The 19,997-nt window shown below is 44.1% G+C and overlaps 1 protein-coding gene across 4 annotated transcripts in view; it reads left to right on the top strand.

Moving 5' to 3' along the window:
- TANGO6 (transport and golgi organization 6 homolog) overlaps positions 1-19,997 on the top strand; it is a 110,944-nt gene that overhangs the window by 38,698 nt on the left and 52,249 nt on the right. For 2 of the 4 annotated variants that reach the window (XM_007672519.4, XM_007672513.4), the window contains exons 12-14: positions 1,914-2,048; positions 5,699-6,247; positions 9,621-9,678. In XM_007672519.4, coding sequence (XP_007670709.2) covers positions 1,914-2,048; positions 5,699-6,247; positions 9,621-9,678 — 742 coding nt within the window. Of the gene's footprint in view, positions 1-1,913; positions 2,049-5,698; positions 6,248-9,620; positions 9,679-10,575; positions 11,104-19,881; positions 19,944-19,997 lie in introns of those variants that run through there. The other 2 variants (XM_007672527.4, XM_029075125.2) reach the window with 2 other exon arrangements.

Below are 19,997 nucleotides of genomic sequence, written 5' to 3'. Positions count from 1 at the left end.
AGGAAGCAAAATCTGATGCCGAGAGAATGTATTGACTAGTCACTGTGTGAGCTTGAGTAGACGTGAAAATAAAATTAATAATGGTATATTAATACTAATAATATACTATATTAATAGCATTGCATGGAGGTCTTCCACTTTGAAGAAGCAGGAATATTTTCTAAAGGAATATAGGGATGGCACCGCTCTGCAAATAAATGTAACTCAAACGTTTTCCTCAGCTCACTTTTCCCCATCAAGCACATAGGTAGTGAGGTAAATTAATTCAGCATTCTCTTCTACTTTGCTGGAAAATGTGTTACCTTATTTGCGAGATTGAAAGAGTAGGGTTGTCACTCAGAATTCCTGATGCTTAAAACACGCTGCCACCTGCAGCCTCTCATCTTCTGCTGTTGCTAAGCAGCGCATTGCCATGTCTCCTACTGGGAAAATGTGCAACTGTCTGTCAGTTCTGTCATCTTTCGTTGTTAACCTCTTGATGAGAAAGTGAGAATAGTGATTTCCTTCCGAGGCCCAAGTCTGCATGGGGTAGGCTTATTATTTGAAAGTGCAAATATCCATTTTTAAACCAACCCTAACTTTTGTCAGCAGGCTAATGTAGGTATTACTCGTTGCAGACAGGAGTACTGTTTTTAAAGTCTCAAACGCGCATAAGGGCCTTACCCACAAGACCATCTCCTGCCAGACAGTCGGCATTCCATGCCTTCTTTTTCTCCTTATTCCTATTCAGTTATTCCCCTGCACCCGGAGGGTGGTGGGGGGTAGGATCAGTTTCTATCCCAGAGACTGCTCAAGACAGACTGACAGCCACTTGCTGGTGGTGAGAGATTCTTAACCACCTAGATTGGGAAAGATAAGGAAGGGATACTTGTATTTCTGCTATTGTTTGTTCTCCTTCCCAGCTTTGCATTTAGTAAGCTCTTAATACTATACTACTACTGCTATTTTTGAAGTGGAAAATCATGATTAAAAGAACGGTTTCATTTAACAAAACAAAGCTCCTCTAGGATTTATTCGGGAGAACCTAAGGAGCTCCAACATTTTCATTGTAAATCCTTAGCAAGAGAGGGCAAAGAATCATTAGGTAGGAACCCTCAATCAGAAACTTCTTTTACGGAGCTGAAGCAAAGGAACCTCAGTTGAGTAGAAAATACTTGGAACGTATAAAACAATTTAAGAGTCTAAATAGTGGGTGGAGACTGGAGATCTTGAATTTTCTTGAGAAGAGGCCAGGGTGTTTGGTTCAACAATACAAATACTCTGGAATCACAAAGATCTAGGAGGGAGATGAAAATCTGAAGAAAGTCACCAAAACCAAACTGTTTGGAGAAGTAGAATTTTAGAATTGCCTTTCCACTTGTTAGCCATTTATATTCCAGGTTAAATCCTGCCATGTCATTGAATGACTTTGGAGGATATTTTTCAGACTCAACTTCTCTTTTTCTGAAATGGACTTTTCCCTTTTTTGTCTATTAATCTATAAAGTAGAAAAATAACTGGCCAAATTAATCACTTTATAACTCCATCATTTCCCAAACATTGTGATGATTTTAAAAGATATATCTAAAAATGATAGAATCATCAGTCAACTATTCTTTTATCTGGCTGGCAATATGAGGACTCTATGGTCCATACAAACAGAAAATAGTTTCTATTTTCACTCACCAAGACAGCAATCTGAATAATTGCATGAAGGCCTATCTAAGGAGATGGCTCCAGTAGATGTCAGGTGGGGTGAAATTTCGTCTTTCCTTAGGAATTTCTTGGTGAAAACACAGGAGAGAAAGGGAGAATAAAGTGAATATTGAACAAATTGTAATTGGATTTGTAGAGCACCAGAAAGAGTGTTGCTGTAAGCAGTGTTTTAGTCTTGTCTTACCTCCTTCTGATTATAAATCTCTTTCCTCTGACAGGTGGTAGAGTTTGTGGCAGTAACGTTAGAGCGAGCATGTGCCAGCTTGGTCCGGGAATCAAAGGGTACAGTGGAAGCTCAGACCCTGAGCATGTCAATGGGGCTAGTGGCTGCCATTTTGGGAGGGGCAGTGCAGGTAAGGTATTTCATATCATCCTGGCTTGTTAAGGTTAAAAAAAAAAAAAGAGGGAGGAAAATGTGGTTTTGCAGGAATGTTTTTTCCAACAGAATCAAAAAGTCCCTCAGCAACACCTAAACTTCTTTAGCCTTTCCAGGGAAACGATTGCAATATTGTTACCACTGTTTACTGGAAACGGAACTTTAAGCTATTACAGACTGGTTTCAAATGCGATGCTAGTGAATTAGAATACCACCTATTAAGTCACCTACTTTCTCCAATGCTTAGAGATACCATGATGATGATGGTATCTGTTAAGCGCTTACTATGTGCCAAGCACTTTTCTAAGCGCTGGGTTAGATACAAGCTTATCAGGTTGTCCCATGTGGGGCTCATAGTCTTAATCCCCATTTTACAGATGAGGTAATTGAGGCATAGTGAAATGAAGTGACTTGCCCAAAGTCACATGGCTAACAAGTGGCGGAGCTGGGATTAAAACTCACGACCTCTGACTCCTAAGACCGTGCTCTTTCCACTAAGGCATGCTGCTTCCAGGAATGGGGAGGTGAGCAGTGGGGCAGGGAGGAGATGATATTCTTGAAGCTAGGATGAACAATTTTGGCTTGGTGGAAAATTTGCTACCATAGCAGTCTAAAAGCATCAGTCTCTGGCTACCTTTTGGCTCAAGGTTTCCAGCTAGATAGTGTAAAGAATCACGGGACTTTTTCAGTTTCTAGAGCCTTATCAAAATTTGTATCTCAGCTCTCTTGTAGTCACCACAGAGACCATCCATCCAGATTTAACTCAGTCCTCTCCGTGTATTATGGCACAACCCAGACAACAGCTGTTCACTCTATTAGTCCCTGGCTAGTTGTAGGGCTGAAGCAGCTCTGAAGTTTATTCAGGCCATGTCTAACCCCATCCCTGGGTGTCACCACAACTTTGGCTCAAGCAACATCCTAGCATTCTGGTCCAGCCACATGCAGAGCTGTGTCTCTAAGACAACTGGCCTGTGTCAGCAACTAATTAATTATGATATCTGTTAAGCGGTTACTATGTGTCAACCACCGTTCTAAGCTCTGGGGTAGATACAAGTTAATCAGGTTGAAAAGTCCCTATCTCATGAGGGGCTTATAGTCTAATTAGGGAGGAGAATGGGTATTGAATCCATCATTTTAGGGTTGAGGAAACTGCAGCACAAAGAAGTTGTGATTTTCCCAAGGTCAAACAGCAGACAAGTAGCAGAGCTGGTATTAGGACCCAGGTCCTCTGACTCCCAGGCCCGTACTCTTTCCACTAGGCCACACTGCTTCCCATGTAATCAATTCTTCACCTTCATCAATTTGGCAAGTAAAACCATCCGAAAGCAAGTGGGGATCCCTGATTCTGACCAGTTTTTGACTGTTATGGAATGAATTCATCATTAATTCAGATGACTAAGGGAGTGGTTATTCCATGAACACATTGCTTACTCACATCTTTTCCTAGGAAGGTAAAGGGATTAGGCCTGAGATTTATCTCTCAGAGTTAACACGAGTTCCAGTTCCCTGTGGAATCTCACGGGCCTCTGATTTACCTTCCCACTTTAAGAAATTTGGACCTTTCAGGACATCAAGGAATTGATGATACTTCCCCCATTTCACTGTCTACTGTTATAATTCCTCTTTAATCAAAGTTGTCCTGCCTTTGTATGAGCAGCTGAGGCTCAGGGAATTTATATTTGTTTTTATATTTATATCAATGTCTGTCTCCCCCTCTAGACTGTGAGCTCGTTGTGGGTAGGGAATGTGTCTGATTATTGTTGTAGTGTACTCTCCCAAGCACTTAGTACAGTGCTTTGCAAACAGTAAGCGCTCAATAAATACGATTGAATGAATGATTGATTTTTCTTTCATTACCATTGTTTTCATCATCTTTTACTATCCTGAGATTTAAGATTATTTTATTATGTAGAATTGGAATCTCATTTCTTTTTTCTTATTAGGTTTTTTTAAAAATGTTATTTAGCACTTACTACATTGCCAGGCACTGTACTAAGTGCTGGCATAGATACCTGTTATTAGGTCGCTCACGGTCCGTGTCCCTTATGGGCTCACAGTCTTAATCCCCATTTTGCAAATGAGGTAAGTGAGGCACTGGGAAGTGAAATAACTTGCCCAGGGTGACAGAGCAGACAAGTGGCAAAGCCGATATTAGAACCCAGGTCCTCTGGCTCCCAGGCCCGGGCTCTTTCCAGTAGGCCACGCTACTTGTTTAGGAACAGGCAAATACTTGGCTCAGAAATGGATAATTTGAGTACTCTAATGACTTAGGCAGAGTTTTTTTTATTCATACTAATCATTTAACATTCATATTTTCAAATTGGACTGAGAATGTGTCGGTTTATTTTTATATTGTACTCTCCTAAGCGCTTAGTACAATGCTTCGCACACGGTAAGCACTCAATAAATACGACTGAAGGAATGAAACTCTACCTCATTCTAGAAAACAGGAGCAGAAATCTACTGTTTCTCCTGCAAAATCTCTCAGTGAGAGCTGCGTTCATTGACCTTACAGTACTGTGGAACTCTGAGAGATCTGGACCTAGTGCAGACGTGTTTTCCCTTGCACATCATGACAGGACAGTGAGCCATCTTGACTCACTGGCTGTAACCTGGGTTCCTCTGATTTTGCAATTAAGGAAACGCACATCAGCCTCCCCGCCCCCGTTTTGACCCATGTCTATTAATTTTTGATTGAGGGTTGATTCATGGAAGTAAGTGGCTGGAATCACCTCCTTAATGCAGTAAGTGCTGAGGTTTTTTTTTACCTGTGTTAGAAAGAGCCAAGTGATTCAGAATGGCGCTTATAGAGTTCTGTCATCATTGAAGCATCATGGAAGGTTGCATCTGTTTCCTCCTAGGATTAATTTTTTGGCTAATATATGTATCTTCGAAGAGCCACATGAATTGAACTGGAGAGATTTGGAATGACAGTGCTATCATTTTTTATGCCTTCTGGCTGCTTTTAGTTTTCTAAAATATCACCTCTGCCCCATGGTGCACACTCATGAATTTATTCTGAGGTCTGTGTTTACCCACTGTAGCATTCAAATCCATTGATTTAAGATCAGAAATTGCCATTTGTTTTGTCTCCCCTGAAGATGTTTGTTTTTTTCTCGAGGAGGAAGGCTTTTGGTGTGGATGCTCCAGAAATGGATGTGAATTGAGGCAACACTGATTTGTCAGAATTTCACCAGTTTTGCCATACAGTAGTAGAGTGGGAAGAGGGTTAGGGGAAATTTTTATAAAAACCCAAGGGAATAACAAATCTATAATTTTAGCCATATTAAAAAAGCTTAGTTTAACTCAGAATGTGAGAGTGATCTGGAAACTTCAGCAAGCACAAAAACTGTGTGATCACCTCTTCAGCCAAGTCATTTTATAATCATCTCCCCTAAAGTCCTTTAACCTCTGACATTATGGTTCAGTACCCATTTGTCCAGGGTCATTTAGCAGTTTCAAACCTCTCAAGGCTGCAAACCTCTGATGACATGATTATCTTGTATTCTAGCTTATCAAGCTAAGTCATATGATAAAAAAGCAACTTTTTATTTATAGTACAGCTTTCTGTTTTCTTGGGGTACATGATGATTAATAAAATGATTTTTGTTATTGCCATTCTTGTAGTTGAAGTCAGGTGACTTTACCATCCTAAAGCAACTGGTGCCTCTTTTGGAGGAAATCTCCCTCACTTATCCAGAACCTATCATCCAGGAACTAGCGGCAGATCTCCGCATCACTATCTGCACACATGGTGCCTTTTCCACTGATGCTGTCAGCTTAGCGGCTCAGAATGTCCTGAGGAACAGAGAACCCAGGGAGAGGACATTGGAAAACAAACAAGACGCACAAGATGAAATAAGTTCTGAGGCTCAAGAAGCTCCACTCCAGAGCCAACAGCAGAGCAGCGAGAAGCTTCTCCACACGGACACCAGTTCTGCCACCCGACCGGTGCAAGAGGCCAGGGGAGTTGCCTCAGGGAGGCAGTCTCCTTTGCCTACCGGTGCTTCTGCAAATCAGAGTTCCTGCAGTCGGACCCCAGAACAAATTCAGGAAGTTCTTCTGTCTGCCTATGACCCTGATATTCCAGTGAGGGCTGCTGCCTTGCGGACCCTTTCCCAGTGGATAAAACAGAAAGATCCAGAAGCACTTAAAAAGCAAGAGAAACTTCTCGGGGTGAGTAGAACATCCCACAGAAACTTGTTGAGAGTAATATACAAAATCCCTTCTAAAACAACTTCATTTAAAGCACCTTTGCTTTTAAATAAGCCATCCCACTTGACCATTCATTCATTTAGTCAATCATATCTCTCCCCCTCTTCAAAGCCCTACTGAGAGCTCACCTCCTCCAAGAGGCCTTCCCAGACTGAGCTACCCCTTGTCCCTCTGCTCCCTCTGCTCCCTCTCTGCTCCCCCTTCACCTCCCCTCAGCTAAGCTCCCTTTCCCCCCCTTTCCCTCTGCTCCTCCCCGTCCCTTCCCCTCAGCACTGTGCTCATTTGTATATATTTTTATTACCCTATTTATTTTGTTAATTAGGTGTCCATCCCCTTGATTCTATTTATCGTGATTGTTGTCCTGTTTTTGTCCGTCTGTCTCCCCCGATTAGACTGTAAGCCCGACAGTGGGCAGGGATTGTCTCTATCTGTTGCTGAATTGTACATTCCAGGTGCTTAGTACAGTGCTCATAGTAAGTGCTCAATAAATACTATTGAATGAATGAATTTATTGGGCGCTTACTGTGTTCAAAGCATGGTACTAAGTGCTTGGGAGAGTACATTATAACAACAAATAGACACATTCCTGCCCACAGTGAGCTCACAGTCTGGAGAGGGAGACAGACATTAATATAAATAAATAGATAAATTGTATATGTACAGATATATACATAGGTGCTGTGGGGATGAGAGAGAGGATGAAGGAGCAAGTAAGAGCAGCACATAGGGGAATGGGAGAAGAGGGGAGGAGGACTAAGTCAGGGAAGGCTTCTTGGAGGAGTCCTTGAATGAGTCCTTTCAGAGCCCCATTGTCTCACCCGTGGTAATACCCACAGTTTTGGGATAGAATGGTCTCGATTCTTGGCCAAAAATGATAATAATAATTGCAGTAGTTACTATGTGCCAGGCATCATATTAAGAGCTGGGGTGGATACAAGCAAATCGTGTGGGACGTTGTCCCTGTCCCACATGGGGCTCGCTGTCTCAATCCCCATTTTACAGATGAGGTAACTGAGGCTCAGGGCAGTGAAGCGACTTACCCAAGGTCACCCAGCAGGCAAGTTGGGGAGCCAGGTTTAGAACCCATGACCTTCCGACTCCCAGGCTCATGCTCTGTCCACTATGCCATGCTACTTCCAGAGCCCACCTTCTTTAGGAAGACCTTTCCTTCTGGAACTGTGGGATAGTTGGTGGGTGGGCTGGTCCCAATGCTCTAACGTCTGCTGTAGTCGCTTCTCTGGCCCCAGAGTAGCGGTGACAGAGCCAGAGAAGGGAGCAGTCAGGTGGAGTCAGGATTGTGCACCTGCTGTAGGAGAGAGGGTGGGAAGGAGTGACCCTTCTAAAGGCCTAAGAGATTTCACCTTGCATGGGTTTTGCAGCGTGCTGCAGCCCTGCCCACATCTTGGTTTGGTGCACCGTGGCACCTCCTCCAACGGGTTCTTGACCGGCAGGGACGATGAGAGTAGGGGTGATGCCATACAAGCCTCTAGCGCTTTGCAGAGGTTCGCAGCCCCAAAGTCTTAGTTCCTGATCCAAGATGTGTCTGTCGTACACGATGAGCGATTTCACCACCACTCTCCTCAAGTTTCATCTGGGTCTACTGGAGCCTAAATCTGGCCTCAGTTTACTTAGAGTTTTTTGGGTGGGTTTTTTGCGGAAGTTTTGCATTTAGAGGGCAGGGATTCGTTTCAACATTCATTCAGTCGTATTTATTGAGCGCTTACTGTGTGCAGAGCACACACTATATATAATATACTAATATACTGTAGATTAGATACTTGATGATCTCCCCGCTCTCTGCCTACTGGAATGAAGAGTCATAGAAACTTAATATTTATATAAGGTGGTATTTGTATTCCACTTGTAACTGAGGAACTCACTTTATCCCATGAGGAGTTGTAAAAATAAAAAGACTCTCAGAGTCAGATTATTTTTAGGACTCTGAAGTTGGAAATTTCTCGGGGACCTAGAATTTTGATAAATAAGGATACGTCGAAGAGTTATGTGGGAGGCAGCGTGGCTTAGTGGAAAGAGCAGGGGCCTGGGAGTCAGAAGAACATGGGCTCTAATCCCGGTTCTGCCACTTGTCTGCTGTGTGACCTTCGGCAAGTCACTTCATTTCTCTGAGCTTCAGTTACCTCATCTGTAGAATGAGGATCGTGACTGGGAACCCCATATGGAACAGGGACTGTGTCCAACTCGATTTGCTCCTATCCACCCCAGCACTTAGTACAGTGCTGGGCACATAGTAAGCGCTAAACAAATAACATCGTTTTTTATTTGCCCAGTGTGTGTAATAAACATTTGTAATCTTCTGATTGTCAAAAAGACAAAAAGCCTAAAGAGTGCGTCTGTCAACTCTGTTGTATTGTTCTCTCCCAAATGCGTAGTACACACAGTAATCCCTCAGTAAATGCCATTGATTAATAAGGAGGGTAAATTTGTTCTTTGTCCCTTTACCAGCCAGAAGTCAACAAATTTTTTTTGACATTTGTAGGATCATAACACACTTCTTTTTGTTTACAGTACGTTTTTAATAAGAAAGTTATAATAAGATAATAATAATAATGGTATATATTATGTGCCAGACACTGTTCTAAGCACTTGGGGAGTCCCATCCGTGGTGTAGGCCTGCTGTTTATAGGTCCCTTGCTTCCATTTCAGTAATAGTTACCTTCCTGCTTGGGATTTCAGGCCTGGCAATGGTAGTGAAATGCTGAGGATCTCTGTGATTTCAGGAGGCATAGTGCTGCAAAAAGAGCAGTCACATCCACATGCCGTGTCAATCATCTGGCCCCTTTGTTTGCACTGACACAGCATAGCTCAGCAGGTTCAGTCCACTGAATCTCGTCTAAGACCTTTTGCCCAGTCACTTCAGCCTCTTCCTGATGCACTTGAGTTCACCCACTACTAAACGATCTGCTATGCCTCTGAATAGTAGATTATATCCTTTTTACTGATGGGGATCTGCACATAGTAAACACTCAGTAAATACCACTGATTGACTGTATATTTACTCCCCAAGCTTAAATACTTGACGCACCACAAACAAAGACTTTTTCATGCCCAGAAATCATCTAGTAACAGGGAACAAAGAAGAAAGCAGGAGGACTTTAAAAGACAAATGGCAGCTAGCATTAGTAGGAGTAATAGTATTTATTAAGCTTTAACTATGTGCAGAACTCTGTATTAAGCCCTGGGGGAGAGTACACTGGTGGGAATTACATATTGGCCCTGTCCTCGAGGACCTCACAATCGATGAAGCTGTTATTTGGATTTCATGAAGCTTGACCACGCTCCATGAATAAAACCCATCCATGATTTGTAATTCCAGATATTCTTGGAGAATATGGAACATGAAGACTCCTTTGTATATTTATCGGCTATTCAAGGTGAGTTAGTTCTTTTAATAGGATCTTTTTTCTTCCCAAAGCATTTGTTTAATTTGATAGTTTTTGGACAATTACAAAGAATGCTAGAATAATACAGAGCAGAAAGAAGTTGACTCCAACTGACCTTCCTTGCAATTTCCAGATATTTTTCTGACAAATGTGTGCTTAGACAGTCATTCATGTGTGCTTAGACAGTCATTCATTATCCCATTTCTGCATGATATGCTTTTGGTCCCTGAAAACATGGTATATGTTACCAGTGAATATGATTCTGTTTATTCCAATTTGTAGTTGAAGTAATATACCTGAACTTAATAGAGATTACAGTCTACAGCCCTTAAACCGTAAACTCCTTGTGGTTAGGGATCATATCTCCCAACTCTTTTGTATTGTGCTTTCCCAAATGCTTAGTATATTGCTTTGCACAGGGTAAGTACTCAATAAATAGTACTGACTGACTAGTGAAGTCATTTTTATCCTGCCTTCCTGAGACCCACATTGCTGGCCTAGTGGATAGAGCATGGACCTGGGAAGGCCTTGGGTTCTAATCCCAGCTCCTCCATTGGTTTGTTGAATGACCTTGGGCAAGACACTTCACTTCTCTGGACTTCAGTTTCCTCATCTGTAAAATGAGGATTAAATCCTACTCCTACCTAGACCGGGAGCCCCATATAGGACAAGAACTGTCTCCAACCTGATAACCTTGTATCTCCCCCAGTGCATAGAACGATCCTTGGCACATAAAAATCACTTCATAAATATTACTATTATCACAGTTATTATTAATGATGATAATAAAGACACCAGTGACTAGGTAATTAGCTTAGCCGGGTGCCATTATTCTGTGGTGCTAAGCTTAGGTGTCAGCAAGTAACTTCCTCATTCAATTGATTGCAGGGTTGACCTACCCAATATGTACGTAGTTTACTAATGGATGTGTAATGTGGCCTAATGAAAGACCCAAGGTAAGATAAGAGAAAATCAGTCCCACTGATATTTAATAAGGCTGGATGTCAAGAACTGTAAGCCTCACACTGTTTCTCCAAGCATCCTGTTGCCTTTTTTGGAGGCTGGATGGGACATCAATCTGACCAACTAATGGTATTTCTTGTGTTTTGATGTTCTTTAAGAACTGCTATTCACTTTTTTGTCGATTTTCTTCCTTCCATTAGCTTCTTATCACTGTACCCAAGGTTGCCTCTCACAGTTGGTTCAACTAACTCCTTTCTGTTTTGGAAGAATCAAGAAGGGTGCTTGCACAAGTTGGTGTGGACACCATGCCTTTGTGAAGAAGGTCATTCTATGCATTTCATGTATAGGTTAACAGGCACAAGGACCTATTAAGATAAACAGGGTGTGGAGCAAGTCCCCAGTAGCACCTAGCGCATACTCTTAACAATAATAATAATAATGGTACGTGTTAAGTGCTTACCTTGTGCCAAGCACTGTTCTAAGCACTGGGGTAGATACAAGGTAATCAGGTTGTCCCACGTGGGGCTCACAATCTTAACCCCCATTTTACAGATGAGGTAACTGAGGCACAGAGAAGTCAAGTCACTTGCCCAAAGTCACACAGCTAACAAGTGGCAGAGCCAGGTAATCCATGACCTCTGACTCCCAAGCCCGTGCACTTTCCACTAAGCCACCCTGCTTAAATTCAGGTATCCTGAGTCTCAGTCGCTTGCTTATCCTGCTGCTGACCTAGAGGGCTACTCTGTTCAGAGATCTCAAATCCAACCTGCCCTGGCCTGCATCTGCCTGACCCTGCAGGAGCAGACTATGAGGGTCACAATGACTGAGTTTCATTTGAGTCCTCCCCAGATCCAGAAGTGGACTGAGGCCTTATTTCTGGAGTGGAGAGGAGCTGCTTTGCTTATTATTATTAATGTTTTATTGTGGTACTTTCCCAAGGACTTAGTAGAGTTTTGCACATACAGTAAGCACTCAATAAATGTTATTGAATGAATGAATACACACTGGGTCTTGAGGGCTGCTGTAATATATGATCTGGGTTTGGTTTTGGCCTGCCTGACCCAACCTGAAGACTCAGGACTCAAAGGTTGACACTGTTTTGGGCGGGAGTATGCACTGATCCTCACTGACACCTGTTCACCTTCTAGGATTCTTGAAGTGTTTATTGTGCTGATCTTTTACTTTCAGATCGTAGTCTTAAATGCACATTATTTGTAATGTGCATTTCTCTGGCCTGGAACGCCCTCCTTCCTCCTATCCTACAGACAATTACTCTCCCCATCTTCAAAGCCTCACTGAAGGCACGTCTCCTCCAAGAGGCCTTACTTGACTAGGCCCTCTTTTCCTTTTCTTCCACTCCTTCCTGTGTCACCCTTACTTCCTTTATTCATCCCCCTACTCCCAGTCACACAGCATTTATGTACTTATCTGTCATTTATTTATTTATATTACTCTCTGTTTCTCCCCTCTAGACTGTAAGCTCACTGTGGGCAGGGAATATTCTGTTATATTGTTATATCATACTCTCCCAAGCATTTAGTACAGGACTTTGCACACACTAAACGCTCAGTAAATACGATTGATTGAATCGTACTAGTGCCTTTTCTTTTGGAGAGTAGTAATCACTAGTCTCTCGCCTACTCCAGCCCTTAAGGGTCAAATCACTGCACCATCAGACTCAGAAAATGAAAGTATGATGTCAAGAGGGATCAGCAGCTGTGGCTTCACCGTAGTTGTATGTATACAAAACGTGATTCAGGGACTGTTTTGAAGATAAAAAGTATTGGGTACTTGGGATTTTTTAAATCAAGAATACCTGCGTGCTTTTCATCTAAATGGCTTGTCTTGTTCCAGCACTTGTGAAAAGGGCTTGACAAATAGTAAATGCTTAAGAAATACCATTATTCATATTATTATTTATTATTGTTGCTTTTTCCATCATTTTAATCATTATCATAGAATTAAATGACTCATTTAAGAGAATGCACGTCGAGTGCTAAGAGCCTATGCAAGACTAATCATTAGACATTGGCACTTCAGGTTCACGATATAAAAAGACAAAAGTCATTCTAAAACAGCAGAAGTGAGGGGAAAACTGTTGGCTCCGTCATGCTCTTGAATATCTAGTTCAGAGCCCTGAGCTGATTTTATTTTTTCCATTGTATTAATCATCTGTGAAATTGGGATGAGAAGCAGCTGGCGCAGTGGAAAGAGCACGGGCTTTGGAGTCAGGGCTCATGAGTTCGAATCCCAGCTCTGCCACTTGTCGGCTGTGTGACTGTGGGCAAGTCACTTAACTTCTCTGTGCCTCAGTTCCCTCATCTGTAAAATGGGGATTAAGACTGTGAGCCCCACGTGGGACAACCTGATTCCCCTATGTCTACCCCAGAGCTTAGAACAGTGCTCGGCACATAGTAAGCGCTTAACAAATACCAACATTAATTAATTAATTAATTACCTGTTCTCCCTCATACTTTAATGATGAGTCCAATGAGGGAAAGGGACTGCATTCTACCTGATTATCCTGTATCTTCCCCAGTGCCTAAGTGCAATTGTTGGCATATGTAAGCCCTTAATGGATATTATCATTATCATTATTATTACTAGTATTATTGCTTTTGCTACCTGTACATTTCAACTGATGGACACAATAATTTTCTGCCTTCCTAGTGGGATGGATTACTATAAGCATATTCTTTATTTCAGATCGTTTTAGACATGTTTCCAGTGAAAACAAAGATGATAAGTTTTAATGAGAGTGTCTAAAATAAAAACATTCATTCATTGTCATATTTATTCAGAGCTTACTAAGTGCTTGGGAGAGTACAATACAGCAATCAATGGACACATCCCCTGCCCAAATGAGCTTACAGTCTAAAGTGGGGGTGGGGATAGATCTTGGACTGACCTGTCTCTGAAAATGCCTCACACATTTATACGTGTTTTTATACTCCGTTGCTTTCCCTACCTGTAATTTATTTTAATACGGGCCTCCCCCGCTAGATTGTAAATTCCGAAGGCAGCAGTTACGTCTGCTTACTGGATCGTACTCTCCAAGGACTCTCAGTACAGTGTTCTGCCCAGAGTAGGCGCTCACTATATACCATTGACTGAGTGAACATTTCCCTCTGTAAAATTATAAGACAGTGAGTAAGTGCTTCTTTCTGGTTTCTGGAAATGGCTACCCTAAGATCAGTGACAGACTGTTGTCTTTGGAAACTAATCCTTTGGAACTAACTTTTCTGATAGTTCTGTAGTTGCTCAAGCATGGAAATCTCTAAGGCTTGAATTCCAATCAAGTGTCTCTTGGCTCCGTGTTTGTTTTTATAAATTTTAATTAGTGTGAGAATCATTTACTAGTTAATTTGATGATGGAGACAAAGATGGAGGAGGTTAAGTTCTGGTTTTCTGTTCCCCAGGATGGACAGGTTTGAATTAATTAATGTTTTTGTTTTTTGTAACATATACTTAAAGGCCAAGGCATTAGGAACATTATGAATTATTAAAGGTGGGAGCTGAATTTTCCCACCTAATATTGGTAATGGTGAGCTCTCACATACCAACCAGTATGCCTAAAGATGACTAAAACACCCCTAAGGCAGAGCTGCTTTGGTCTTCCGACCTCTTCTCCCCACCCCTGCCTTGTAAATCTCTAACCCTACAAGATGGACCTGGTTGTGGTTTGGGTAACATGTGTTTGATAGGGATTCTTTTGGCTCCAGCTCCAAGCTCCCTGTGAAATTTAGTGATTGACTGGAATATTTCCCCAGGCATTTGGTGATTGAATTGAATGTTCAATGAACTTCCTCTTATATTTTGCCAGACATTGTGTTAGTGATACAGATAGGGTGATTCTAGGCCCTTTCTGTGTGCGGCTGGCATTAAAGAAGCAGTGTGGCCTAGTGGATAGAGCATGGGCCTGGGAGTTAGAAGGCCATGGGTTCTAATCCCAGCTACGCCACTCATCTACTGTGTGACCTTGGGCAAGTCACCTCACTTATCTGTGCCTGAGTTACCTCATAGCTAAAATGGGGATCGAGACTGTGAGCCCTGCATGGGACAGAGACTGTATCTAAACTACTTTGCTTATATCCACCCCAGGGCTTAGTACAGTGCCTGGCACATGGTTAGCACTTAATAAATACCATAATTATTTTTATTATTATTATTGTCTGCCACTCTTCCTTCTCATTCTTTTATTTTTTATGGTATTTGTTAAGTGGTTACTCTGTACCAGGCACTCTACTAAATGCTGGGGTAGGTACAAGTTAATCAGATTGGACATTCAACTCACATTCAATCTGTCACCAAATTCTATCGGTTCTACCTTCATAACATTGCTAAAATGTGCCCATTCCTCTCCATCCAAACTGCTACTCCACTAATTCAAGCACTTATATCCCGCCTTGAATAGTGCAACAGCCTCCTTGCTGACCTCCCTACCTCCTGTTTCTCCCCACTTCGCTCCATACTTCAATCTGCTGTGCAGATCATTAATTTAAAAAGAACATTCTGTTCTCGTCTCCCCAGTCCTCAAGAACTTCCAGGGGTTGTCCATCCACTTCTACATCAAACAGAAACTCCTTTCCATCGGCTTTAAAGCACTCAATCAGCTCGCCCCTTCTACCTCACCTGACTGATTTCGGTGATACAGCTCAACCCACATGTTTGCTTCTCTATCGCCAGCCTATTCATTATACCTCAGGCTCATCTCTCTTGCCTTCATCCCCTTGCCCAAGTCCTCCCTCTGACCTGAAACTCCCTCCCCCATCATATATGACAGACCACCACTCTCTCTACCATCAAAGCTGTATTAAAATTACTCTCGTCCAAGAAGCCCTCCCTGATTAAGCCCTCATTTCCCCTACTCCCTCTCCCTTCTTCATCACCTGTGAACTTGGATTTGTACCCTTCAAGCCCTTGATAATCTTCCCGCAGCACTTCTGAACAGATCTGTAATTTATTTTAATGTCTGTCTCTCCCTCCAGACTGTAAGATCCTTTTGGACAGGGAGCATGTCTACCAGCTCTGTTGTATAGTACTCTCCCAAGCGCTTTTTTCAGTATTCTGCACACCGTAAGCACTCCGTAAGCACTCAATAAATGTCATTGATCAATTGATTGCTGGACTAGCTGTCCCCACTGTCTTGATAAGAGAGGAGCAGAGGCCCATCTTTCTTATCGGTGTATTTGCCCTTAGATATGGAAAGGGAAAGGAATATAATATATCCCCACACCCTTTGTTTTCTTTTCCCCTCCCCTCCCCTTCTTTTTTTTTCCTTCTTTTGTTTTCTTTTCTTTCTTCAACTGATGGGTGCATTTTAGATAGCCTTCTCACTGACAATCCCTGTCTCCAGCCCCTCTCATCTCTAGTTCATACTTCACTCTGCTGTCCAGGTGATTTTTCTTAAAAAATCATTCTGCACACATCTCCTCACTCGTCAAAAGCCTCCAATGGTAGCCCGTCCATCTTTGCTCCTCGTGATCTGCTTTAAGGCATTTCATCAGATCTCTCCTCCCTACCTCCGCTGCAGCCCAGCCTGCACACTTTACTCCTGTAACACCAGCCTACTCACTGCCTCGATCTAGTCTCTCTTGCCGTCAACCCCTTCCTCACCCCTCCCTCCTGCTCAGAACCCTCCCCCCCTTCATATTCAACAAACCACCACTTACCCCAACTTCCAAATCCTACTAAAATCATATGTCCTCCGGAAAGCCTTCTCTGACTGTTAGTTCTTTAATCTCCCCACCCTGTTCTCCCACCCTTCTGCATCACTTATGACTAACCTATCATCCCTCCACCCTATCTTTCCTCCCTTCTGCGTCACCTATGCCCATACCCCCAAGCAGTTTGATTCTCACCCTATCTCCTCAGCGTTTAGGAAGATATCCTTAAACTTAAGATTGCTTCCCTTAGTCTGTAATTTATTTTAATGCCTTTCTTCCCCCCACTAGATCATTAGCTTATTAAAGGCAGGGACCCTATCTACCCACTCTGTTGTACTCTCCCCAGTGACCTGCCCAAAGTGAGCACTCAATAAATACCACTGATTTGATCTATTTCAATCCAGGCAATCTAAAAAGCTTAATTTTAACATCCTCACTCTCCACAACTAATAAGCAGCTCTCCTTTTCCTACCTCCGACCATTTTCTCTCTGAAGACGTCCACCTTCTCAAGAGGAAAAAGTCCAGAATTGGGTAGAGGGAATGATTCATTCATTCAATAGTATTTATTGAGCGCTTACTATGTGCAGAGCACTGTACTAAGTGCTTGGAATGAACAAGTCGGCAAGAGATAGAGACAGTCCCTGCCCTTTGACGGGCTTACAGTCTAATCAGGGGAGAGGGACCGACAAGAACAGTGGCAGTAAATAGAGTCAAGGGGAAGAACATCTCGTAAAAACAATGGCAACTAAATAGAATCAAGGCGATGTACATTTCATTTACAAAATAAATAGGGTAATGAAAATATGTACAGTTGACTAGACGAGTACAGTGCTGAGGGGATGGGAAGGTAGAGGGGTAGGAGCAGAGGGAAATGGGGGGAAAAGAGGGTTAAGCTGCAGGAGAGGTGAAGGGGGGGCGGTAGAGTAGAGGGAGAAGGGGAGCTCAGTCTGGGAAGGCCTTTTGGAGGAGGTGAGTTTTAAGTAGGGTTTTGAAGAGGGGAAGAGAATCAGTTTGGCGGAGGTGAGGAGGGAGGGCGTTCCAGGACCGCGGGAGGACGTGGCCCAGGGGTCGACGGCGGGATAGGTGAGACCGAGGGACAGTGAGGAGGTGGGCGGCAGAGGAGCGGAGCGTGCGGGGTGAGCAGTAGAAAGAGAGAAGGGAGGAGAGGTAGGAAGGGGCAAAGTGATGTAGAGCCTTGAAGCCTAGAGTGAGGAGTTTTTGTTTGGAGCGGAGGTTGATAGGCAACCACTGGAGGTGTTTAAGAAGGGGAGTGACATGCCCAGATCGTTTCTGCAGGAAGATGAGCCGGGCAGCGGATTGAAGAATAGACTGGAAGCGGGGCGAGAGAGGAGGAAGGGAGGTCAGAGAGAAGGCTGACACGGTAGTCTGGCCGGGATATAACGAGAGCCCGTAACAGTAAGGTAGCCGTTTGGGTGGAGAGGAAAGGGCGGATCTTGGCGATATTGTAAAGGTGAAACCGCAGGTCTCGGTAACAGATAGGATGTGTGGGGTGAATGAGAGAGACGAGTCAAGGATGACACCGAGATTGCGGGCCCGAGAGACGGGAAGGATGGTCGTGCTATCCACGGTGATAGGGAAGTCTGGGAGAGGACTGGGCTTGGGAGGGAAGATGAGGAGCTCAGTCTTGCTCGTGTTGAGTTTTAGGTGGCGGGCCGACATCCAGGTGGAGACATCCCGGAGGCAGGAGGAGATGCGAGCCTGAAGGGAGGGGGAGAGGATGGGGCAGAGATGTAGATCTGCGTGTCATCTGCGTAGAGATGGTAGTCAAAGCTGTGAAAGCGAATGAGTTCACCGAGGGAGTGAGTGTAAATGGAGAACAGAAGAGGGCCAAGAACTGACCCTTGAGGAACTCCAACAGTTAAAGGATGGGAGGGGGAGGAGGCGCCTGCGAAGGAGACCGAGAAGGACCGGCCAGAGAGATAAGAGGAGAACCGGGAGAGGACGGAGTCCGTGAAGCCAAGGTAAGATAAGGTATGGAGGAGGAGGGGATGGTCGACAGTGTCAAAGGCAGCAGAGAGGTCAAGGAGGATTAGAATGGAGTAGGAGTCATTGGATTTGGCAAGAAGGAGGTCATGGGTGACCTTAGAGCAGTCTCAGAGTGGGGGGGACGGAAGCCAGATTGGAGGGGGTCCAGGAGAGAATGGGAGTTAAGGAGTTCTAAGCAGCGACTGTAGACAACTCGTTCTAGGATTTTTGAAAGGAAGGGTAGTCGGGAGATAGGGCAATAACTGGAAGGGGAAGTGGGGTCGAGAGCGGGTTTTTTTAGGATGGGGGAGACGTGGGCATGTTTGAAGGCAGAGGGGAAGGAGCCATTGGAGATTGAGTGGTTAAAAATAGAAGTTAAGGAAGGGAGGAGGGCAGGGGTGATGTTTTTAATAAGGTGAGAGGGAATGAGGTCCTAGGTGCAGGTGGAGGGGATGGCACTTGCGAGGAGGGAGAAGATCTCCTCTGAGGATACTGCAGGGAAGGATGGAAAAGTAGGGGAGAGGGTTGGTGGGGAGGAGGGGAGAGGTGGAGAGGTGACTTTGGGGAGCTCAGACATGATTATGTTGATTTTTGTGATGAAGTAGGTGGCCAGATCATTGGGGGTGAGAGATGGAGGAGGGGGAGGAACAGGGGGCCTAAGGAGAGAGTTAAAGGTCCGGAACAATTGGCGGGGGTGACGGGCATGGGTGTCGATGAGGGAGGAGAAGAAGTTTTACCTGGTGGAGGAGAGGGCAGAGTTAAGGCAGGAAAGGATAAATTTGAAGTGTGTGAGGTCAGCTTGGTGCTTGGACTTTCGCCAGCAGCACTCGGCAGCTTGAGCATAGGAGCGTAGGAGGCGGACAGAGGAGGTGATCCAGGGCTGTGGGTTAGTGGAGCGAGAGCGGCGGAGGGAAAGGGGGGCTTGAGAGTTGAGATGAGTAGAGAGGGTGGAGTTGAGAGCGGAGACCTGATCGTTGAGAGTGGGAAGTGAGGACAGGGCGGCAAGGTGAGGAGAGATGCTTTAGGAAAGATGGATGGGATCGAGAGAGCGGAGGTCTCTGTGGGGCAGTAGGGAAGATTTGTAGGGGGAGGGAGTGTGAGAGATGAGGCAGGTGAGAAGGTTATGGTCAGAGAGAGGGATTTCAGAGTTGGTGAGGGAGGAGATAGTGCAGCGGTAGGAGATGACGAGATCGAGGGTGTGACCAAGTCGGTGAGTGGGCGCAGTATGGTGGAGCAGGAGGTTGGCAGAGTCGAGGAGGGATAGCAGGAGGGCGGCAGAGGAGTCGTTGGGTACATCCATATGGATGTTGAAGTCTCCGAGGATCAGAGTGGGCAGAGAGAAGGAGAGAAGGAAGGTGAGAAAGGGGTCTAGGTGGTTGAAGAAGTCGGAGGTGGGACCAGGAGGGCGGTAGATGACAGCGACAAGTATCTGGAGGGGGTGGTAGAGGCGAATGATATGGGCTTCAAAGGAGGGGATATAAAGGGCTACCTCTAAAAATCTGCCTTATTCAGTCTGGTGGCCTTTTATCATTCCTTTCCCTCTCTCCTATCCAACTTTGGACCTTTTCTTCTTGATAGGTTGGACATCTTCAGAGAGAGTGGAAAGAAGATGGGAAAGAAAAGTTGCTTATTAGTTCGTGGTGAGTGAGGAGGGTAAAATAAAGCTTTTCAAATAGCCTGGTTTGCAGTTATCC

This window comes from Ornithorhynchus anatinus, chromosome 11 (assembly GCF_004115215.2).
Source record: "Ornithorhynchus anatinus isolate Pmale09 chromosome 11, mOrnAna1.pri.v4, whole genome shotgun sequence".
In the NCBI taxonomy this organism is placed as follows: Eukaryota; Metazoa; Chordata; class Mammalia; order Monotremata; family Ornithorhynchidae; genus Ornithorhynchus; species Ornithorhynchus anatinus.
Note: the sequence above shows the minus strand (reverse complement) of the source record. Positions and strands in the feature narration are given on the sequence as shown.